The sequence below is a fragment of the Musca domestica genome, unplaced genomic scaffold (genome assembly GCF_030504385.1).
Source record: "Musca domestica strain aabys unplaced genomic scaffold, Musca_domestica.polishedcontigs.V.1.1 6, whole genome shotgun sequence".
NCBI classification, from domain to species: domain Eukaryota; kingdom Metazoa; phylum Arthropoda; class Insecta; order Diptera; family Muscidae; genus Musca; species Musca domestica.
In genome coordinates, this window is record NW_026712363.1 from 22,820,148 (window position 1) to 22,829,381 (window position 9,234).

Genomic DNA, 9,234 nt, shown 5'->3' on the forward strand with positions numbered 1-9,234 from the left:
GCCTTTCCTACACTGCAAATTCGAGGATTCCAACGCTGTCGGTTCACCTAAATCGAAATTGTACCAAATTTAGTTCATTTAAGTACGAATTTCCAAAAGTAACAAATTTCGAAAACTACCTCCATATACCAATCCTACGCTCTAACAGTAATCTTAATTTCAAATTTCTGGATACCAGCTCTATCGGTTCACACAAATCCAAATTGTATCAAATTAAGTACCATTTAGTACACAAAAGTATGAGTTTCCAAAACTTCCTACATACCCCAATCCTACAATGTAATAGCAATCTTATTTCCAAATTCAGGATTCTAAATCTGTCGTTTCTCCCAAATGTTAAATTGTACCAAAGTTTCCTAACTGCCAACATCATTTAATCTAATTGGAATCCTATTCCGCTTCTCTCAAAAATTAAAATTGTACTGATTTTAGTACCTTTAGGTACACGTAAGAACAAATTTCCAAAACTTCCTACATAACCCAATCCAACAGTGCAATAGCAATCTTGTTTCCAAATTTTAGGATTCCAACTCTACCGTTTCTCCCAAATGTTAAATTGTACCAAAGTTTCCTAACTACAAACATCATTTAATCTAATTGGAATCTTATTCACAAATTCATGACTTCAACTCTACCGGTTCTCCCAAAATTTAAATTGTTTCAAATTAAGTACCTTTTAGTACACAAAAGCCCAAATTTCGAAAAAAAACTCCATATCCCAATTCTACACTTCAACAGTAATTTTGATTTAAATTTTCAAGATTCCATCCATATCGGTTCGTCCAAATGTAAATTGTACCAAATGTAGTACATTTAAGTACGTATTAGTAAAAATTTCCAAAACTACCTCTATATCCAATGCAACATTAATCTTATTTCCAAATTTCGGGATACAAATTTAAATAGTATCAAATTTAGTACTGTTTAGTACACTAAAGTACGAATTTCCAAAACTTCCTTTATATCATTTTAACCTTATTTGAACATTTCAGTATTCCAGCTCTATCGGTTCACCCAAACTGAAATTGTACCAAATTTAATACTATTTTGCACTTTTCGTGCAAATTTACAAATTTGGAATAAGTACTAATTTCTGCATTTCAGCACCATCCGTTCCTCAAAATTCAAATTGTACCAAATTTTGTACCGTTAAGTACTTTTCGTGTATATGAGTACTCATTTCTAAAACTACCTCCTTATAGCGACTCTACTCCTCAAACTTGATTCCCATTAAAAATTTCAAGTTTTTAGCTCAAACCGTTCACATAATACGAAATTGTAGCAAATGTAGTACAATTTAGTAGTTTTAGTACACCTTTAGTGGGAATTTCTAAAAACCCTTTGGTACATCCTTCATACGCTTCATCAGCGACTTTCATTCCAAATTTAAGAGTTCTAGTTCTACTGCTTCCTCAAATACAAAGGGTACATAATTTTTGTACCTTTTAGTTACCTTTTCGTACCCTTCTAATAAGAATTTCCAAAAACCCCGCCTTATTTGACGTCTTCGGATCAAGAGTGACCCAAACATACAATTTTAAGACTCTTGCTTCAGCTGTTTCTTTTGGCCTTGATGAATCGTTATGTCAGTCAGTCAATTACTTTACTCTTTTATTAAAATATATAGATGAACGACAAGAGAGAGAGAGAGTCCATAAGGATTGAGCGTCAATGTAGATGACCAGGAGGTCCAAGGAATCTGAATAGACGAGCTATGGGTCTCGAGTCTTCATAGAGAAGAGCAGTGAGTTTTTAACAAGTAAAAAACATTAAGTTCGGCCGGGCCGAACTTTTAATACCCTCCACCGTAGGGTAATGGAAATATTAGAACCAATTATGACCCACAAATACCAATTTTTAGACATATTCGTGGGAAAATGTGGCAAAAATCATCAACATACCGAAAATCGGGAGGTACCGCTATATGGGGCTATACAAAAACGTGAACCTATACATACAATGATTCGACAACGGAGCTAGAACCTATTATGACCAACTAATTCCAATTTTTAGACAAATCCGTGAAAAAATGTGTCAAAAACCATCAAAATACGGAATATTGAGAGATACCGTTATATATACCAAAGCGTGGACCTATACATACAATGTTTCGTCACACGAACTAGGACCCATTATGACCAACAAATACTAATTTTTAGAAAAATCCATGAAAAAATGCGGCAGAAATCATCAAAATACCGAATATCGGGAGTTACCGTTATATGGGGGCTATACCAAAAAGGGGACCAATACATGCCATCTTTCGCCACACGAACTAGGACCCATTATGACCTACAAATACCAATTCTCAGACAAATCCGTGAAAAAATGTGGCAAAAATCATTAAAAATACCGAATATCGGGAGGTACCGTTATATGGGGACTATACCACAACGTGGACTTATACATACAATGTTTCGCCTCACGAACTAGGACCCATTATGACCAACTAATTCCAATTTTTAGACAAATCCGTGAAAAAATGTGGCAAAAATCATCAAAGTACCGAATATTGGAAGATACCGTTATATTGGGGGCTATACCAAAACTTGGACTAATACATGAAATGTTTCGCCACCGGAGCTAGAACCCACTATGACCAACAAATACTAATTTTTAGACAAATCCATGAAAAAATGTGGCAAAAATCATCAAAATACCGAATATCGAGAGGTACATTTATATGGAGGCTATACCAAAAATGGGACCAATACATGCCATCTTTCGCCACACGAACTAGGACCCATTATGACCTACAAATACCAATTCTCAGACAAATCCGTGAAAAAATGTGGCAAAAATCATTAAAAATAGCGAATATCGGGAGGTACCGTTATATGGGGGCTATACCAAAACGTGGACTTATACATGCAATGTTTCTCCACCGGAGCTAGAACCTATTATGATCAACAAATACTAATTTTTAGACAAATCCATGAAAAAATGCGGCAAAAATCATCAAAATACCGAATATCGGGAGGTACTGTTATATGGGGCTATACCAAAACGTGGACATATACATACAACGTTTCGCCACCGAAGCTGGAATCCATTATGACCTACAAATACCAATTTTTAGACAAATCCGTGAAAAATGTGTCAAAAATCATCAAAATATCGAATATCGGGAGGTTCCGTTATATGGGGACTATACCAAAACGTGGACCGATATATGTCATATTCGATACCAACTATCCTAGACACAATACAAATTATTCTGCTAAATTTTGACGCTCTACGTCAAATAATGTGGCCTGTTTCGTGATTTCAACAGAAGAACAGACAGACGGACAGACAGGCAGACAGACGGACATCGTTAAATCGACTCAGAATTTTATCCTGATTATGAATATATATATACTTTATCGGACCTACGACGAATATTTGGACATGTTACAAACGGAATGACAAAGTTAATATACCCTCCTTTCCAAGGTGGAGGGTATAAAAATATCTAAATGGCATACCATCTTTATTGACGATCTAAGATTGAAACCCATTACAATCTGAGGTGCAAAAAAACTCCGCTGTATGACACTTTTCCCATATTTCATGAATTTCTCAAAATATAACTAGCCACTGCTAAAACTTATCGAACTCGTCATTAATTTATAGCGCTGACATTGTAAGTAAGGGGTTGATTATCGCCACAAATTGTGACACAAATTACGTACCAAAGCGAATGTACGAACGCAAACAAAACCAAAAATCACGGCATGTTGCCTCAAAAGACTTTGGTGGTATATGACCGCCGATCTAATCAGGATGCTCTAAATCACTCAGCGATGAACTGATATTAGAAATCTATAAAAAAATAACACTTTTTGATTAAATATTAAAAATATTTGCAAAAGCCTGATTATAATGGGCGTTGGGGACATTTGAAGAAATTAGTTAAGTGCCAACTTTTGGCCGCTATAGGTGGCGAAAGTTAAAGAAATTTGAAAGACAGAGAGAGAAAAAAATAACCGAAGAAAAACTGCGAAGTAATGAAAACTTTAACATTTTGGGTAGCTAGTCTACTGTGCCTGAGTGCGGTGGTTCAGGCGGGAATAATTCAAAAACGGGAGAATAACTATGTGTCGGAGGGTCCTGATTTAACAACAACCACTACAGGCATCCCACCAGTTTACACCACCCTAACAACGGAGGCTCCTGGTAATACCACCCAGAATCCTTGGACCACTGAGGGTCCAGGATCAAACAATAGCACCACAACTGCTAAACCCCCTGTGGCGAATACAACTTCCAGCCCTCCTGTAACAGAGGGTCCTGGCCCCGAGTACGGAGGAGTTGTGGTTTATGGTGATTGCTCATTTCGTGTTAGCGGAGACTTAAATGATCCAGCTCCCCTATTTTCGAAGAGTGGTGCCCTGGAATGGCTTGTACCAAATCCTGAGGGAATTGTGAAAATCCGCAATGGAGATTACATTGATATGTACTGCAGTGAATCGTTTGTGGGTCCCTATGAAAATGTGACGAAAATTACTGCTCAATGTCTGCAGGGCCTGTACTTTTTGGTGGATGGTATTATACGTCCATTTAACAATTTTAGTTGTACGGATTGGCCGATATATACCGCACGCCGGACTGGACGCACTTGCAGTGGTGGTACGGATCTTTTGGAGGTGGGATTTGAGGTCAGTGATGGTTTCCTGCAAACCATGGATATTTGCCACGATGAAGTGAATGAAGTTACCCGTTATGTCCACCATGTCTTGAATCCATCCAGTGCCTCATATCAGAGATCTGTGGCTAGACCACGTTTTATAGAGGGTGACTTTTACAAAGGCAAGAATGTGGATAATCTGTATACCAAGGTCCAACAGAATATTACGATAAGTAAAATTTTGGGTATGGATGCCTCGCCGTACTTCAATGATTCCATTGATATCTATATGGCCCGTGGTCATATGGCTGCCAAGACGGATTTCATTTTTGGTTCTCCCCAAAGGGCCACCTTCTTCTTTGTCAATGTGGGCCCCCAGTGGCAGGCTTTCAATGGTGGCAACTGGGAAAGAGTTGAGGATGGTGTGAGGAAATATGTGGCCAAGGAAAATTTAACCGTTGATTGCTACACTGGTATCTGGGGAGTATCGACCTTGCCCGATGTGAATGGCACCCAACAGGAGTTGTATTTGGCTTTTGATGAAAACAATAATGGCTTGATCCCAGTACCTAAAATCTACTTCCGTGTGGTAATTGATCGTGCTACACGTAAAGGTATTGTCCTGATTGGTGTTAATAATCCCCATGCCTCGCTGGAACAAATCAAGGAGGAATATTTGATCTGTGAAGATATCGGTGATAAGATCGATTGGATTCAATGGGCCAAGGAGGATTTGTATAAGGGTTACTCCTATGCCTGTTCGGTGCCTGATTTTATTAAGGTTGTCAAACATTTGCCCTTGGAGGATTTGGAAACATCAGGAATTCTGGGAATTGAGGAAGATAAAGGAGATGAGGGCTGCTCTTTCCGTGTCACCGGAGATTTGAAGGATCCAGCTCCACTCTTTAGCCATGCGGGAAATCTTCAATGGGTTGTGCCCAATCCCAGTGGTGTGGTGGAATTAAAATCTGGAGAGTCATTGGATATGTATTGTTCGGAATCATTTGTGGGTGCCTTTGAAAATAGGACCAAAGTCTCTGCCGAATGCCAGAGTGGCTTCACTTATCTGGTTGGTGGTCAAAAGTTCAACTTCAGCGATTTCAGCTGCACAGAGTGGCCAGTTTACACAGCACGTAGAACTGGACGCAATTGCAATGGTGGTACGGATCTATTGGAGGTTGGCTTTGAGGTCAGTGATGGTTTCCTACAGACCATGGATATTTGTCACGATGAAGTCAATGAAGTTACCCGTTATGTCCATCATGTCTTGAATCCATCCAGTGCCTCATATCAGAGATCTGTGGCTAGGCCACGTTTTATTGAGGGTGACTTTTACAAAGGTAAGAATGTGGATAACCTGTATACCAAGGTGCAACAAAACATAACCATTAGCAAAATTTTGGGTATGGATGCTTCACCGTACTTCAATGATTCCATTGACATCTATATGGCCCGAGGACATATGGCTGCCAAGACGGATTTCATTTTTGGAGCTCCCCAAAAGGCCACCTTCTTCTTTGTCAATGTCGGCCCTCAATGGCAGGCCTTCAATGGTGGCAACTGGGAAAGGGTTGAGGATGGTGTCCGCAAATATGTGGCCAAGGAAAATTTAACCGTCGATTGCTACACTGGCATCTGGGGAGTATCGACCTTGCCCGATGTGAATGGCGCCCAACAGGAGTTGTATTTGGCGTTTGATGAAAACAACAATGGATTGATTCCCGTACCCAAAATCTACTTCCGTGTGGTTATTGATCGTGCTACGCGCAAGGGTATTGTCCTGATTGGTGTTAATAATCCCCATGCCACGCTGCAGCAAATCAAGGAGGAATATGTGATCTGTGAAGATATTGGAGATAAAATCGATTGGATTCAATGGGCCAAGGAGGATTTGTATAAAGGCTACTCCTATGCCTGTTCAGTGCCTGATTTCATTAAGGTTGTCAAAAATTTGCCCTTGGAGGATTTGGAAACATCAGGAATTCTGGGAATTGAGGAAAATAAAGGAGACGAGGGCTGCTCATTCCGGGTCACAGGAGATTTAAAGGACCCAGCTCCACTCTTTAACCATGCGGGAAATCTTCAATGGGTTGTGCCCAATCCCAGTGGTGTGGTGGAATTAAAATCTGGAGAGTCATTGGATATGTATTGTTCGGAGTCATTTGTGGGTGCTTTTGAAAATAGGACCAAAGTTTCGGCGGAATGTCACAGTGGCTTCACTTATCTGGTTGGAGGCCAAAAATATAACTTCAGCGATTTTAGCTGCACAGATTGGCCGATATATACCGCACGCCGAACTGGACGCAATTGCAGTGGTGGTACGGATCTTTTGGAGGTTGGTTTTGAGGTCAGTGATGGTTTCCTACAGACCATGGATATTTGTCACGATGAAGTGAATGAAGTTACCCGTTATGTCCACCATGTCTTGAACCCATCCAGTGCCTCATATCAGAGATCGGTGGCTAGGCCACGTTTCATTGAGGGTGACTTTTACAAGGGAAAGAATGTGGATAACCTGTATACCAAAGTGCAACAGAACATAACCATCAGTAAAATTTTGGGCATGGATGCCTCGCCGTACTTCAATGATTCCATTGACATCTATATGGCCCGAGGACACATGGCTGCTAAGACAGATTTCATTTTTGGAGCTCCCCAAAAGGCCACCTTCTTCTTTGTCAATGTGGGCCCCCAGTGGCAGGCTTTCAATGGTGGAAACTGGGAAAGGGTTGAGGATGGTGTCCGCAAATATGTGGCCAAGGAAAATTTAACCGTTGACTGCTACACTGGCATCTGGGGAGTATCGACCTTGCCCGATGTGAATGGCACCCAACAGGAGTTGTATTTGGCTTTTGATGAAAACAATAATGGTTTGATCCCCGTACCGAAAATCTACTTCCGTGTGGTTATTGATCGTGCCACGCGCAAAGGTATTGTCCTGATTGGTGTTAATAATCCCCATGCCTCGCTGCAGCAAATCAAGGAGGAATATTTGATCTGTGAAGATATTGGTGATAAGATCGATTGGATTCAATGGGCCAAGGAGGATTTGTATAAGGGTTATTCTTATGCCTGTTCGGTGCCTGATTTCATTAAGGTGGTTAAACATTTGCCCTTGGAGGATTTGGAAACATCTGGAATTTTGGGTATTACCCAAGATCCAGATGTGGCTGATGAGGGCTGTTCATTCCGTGTCACCGGAGATTTGAAGGATCCAGCTCCTTTATTTGCCAATTTCGGTACACTTGAATGGCTGGAACCCAACAGCAGTGGTGTGGTGGAATTGAAATCCGGCGATGCGATTGATATGTACTGCTCCAAGTCGTTTGTTGCTCCCTTTACAAATCAGGTGAAGTTGTCGGCTCAGTGCCTGGGTGGCTTCACCTATTTGGTGGAAGGCCAGAAATACAATTTCAGCGATTTCAGTTGCAGTGCCTGGCCTGTCTATACCGCACGCAGGACTGGACGCAGTTGTAATGGCGGCACCGATCTCTTGGAGGTGGGATTTGATGTCAGTGAGGGCTTTCTGAAAACCATGGATATTTGCCATGATGAGATCAATGAAGTCACACGTTATGTCCATCATGTGTTGACCCCTTCCAGCAATGGCTATCAGCGTTCGGTCAATCGTCCCAGTTTTAAACCAGGCGACTTCTATGCTGGCAAAAATGTCGATCAACTTTATACTCAGGTCCAACAGAACCAAACCATTAGCAATATTTTGGGCATGGATGCCTCGCCGTATTTTGAGGGTTCCAATATTTATTTGGCCCGCGGCCACATGGCGGCCAAAGTGGATTTCATTTTTGGTTCTCCCCAGAGGGCAACCTTTTACTTTGTCAATGCCGCTCCCCAATGGCAGGCCTTTAATGCTGGAAACTGGGAACGCGTTGAGGATGGGGTAAGGAAATATGTTGTCGATCAACAATTGACTGTGGATTGTTATACCGGCATCTGGGGTGTTGCCACTTTGCCGGATGTCAATGGCGAACAACGGGAATTGTATTTGGCTTTCGATGAAAACAACAATGGTTTGATCCCTGTACCCAAAATCTATTTCCGCATTGTGATTGATCGTGCCAGCCGCAAGGGTATTGTTCTGATTGGTGTCAATAATCCTCACGCGTCGCTGGAACAGATTATGCAGGAGTATGTCATTTGTGAAGATATTGGTGATTACATCGATTGGATCAATTGGAAAAAGGATGATTTGATCAAGGGTTATTCCTATGCCTGTTCAGTGCCAGATTTCATCAAGGTTGTCAAACATTTGCCGCTGGACGATTTGGAAACTTTGGGTGTTTTGGGTGTTAGCGAATAAATCTGGCAGCACTGGTGGAATTTAATTTTTGTTATAAAATTTTCATCAACAATAAATGAAATTGTTATTATCAGATTTGAGCTAAAAAAAGATATTTAATTATTTATTGCTAGCCATAAAACTTTCCCTTCAACAAATCGACAGCAGTGTCAGGAAATCTCTTGGCACGTGATGTTCTCTTTTTTTTAATTTTCTTCATCAAGTCGTTGCCTTCTACCTTTAGAACTTATCGGACAGTTTTATGGCCTTTCAAATAGCATGTGCTGTGATTTTTCAAGTATTGGAATCATAAATATTTTGACCA

General features: G+C 40.6%; 1 protein-coding gene across 1 annotated transcript; it reads left to right on the plus strand.

Moving 5' to 3' along the window:
• Positions 1-3,910: 3,910 nt before the first annotated feature.
• On the plus strand, positions 3,911-8,996 carry LOC101888582 (uncharacterized). Its single transcript, XM_059129178.1, has one exon. The coding sequence runs from the start codon at positions 3,990-3,992 to the stop codon at positions 8,928-8,930; it is 4,941 nt and encodes a 1,646-aa protein (XP_058985161.1). The 5' UTR covers positions 3,911-3,989; the 3' UTR covers positions 8,931-8,996.
• Positions 8,997-9,234: the final 238 nt, after the last annotated feature.

What these genes read in the sequence shown, in the direction of transcription:
- LOC101888582 (XM_059129178.1), top strand. Translation starts at nt 3,990, where the DNA reads ATGAAAACTTTAACATTTTGGGTAGCTAGTCTACTGTGCCTGAGTGCG.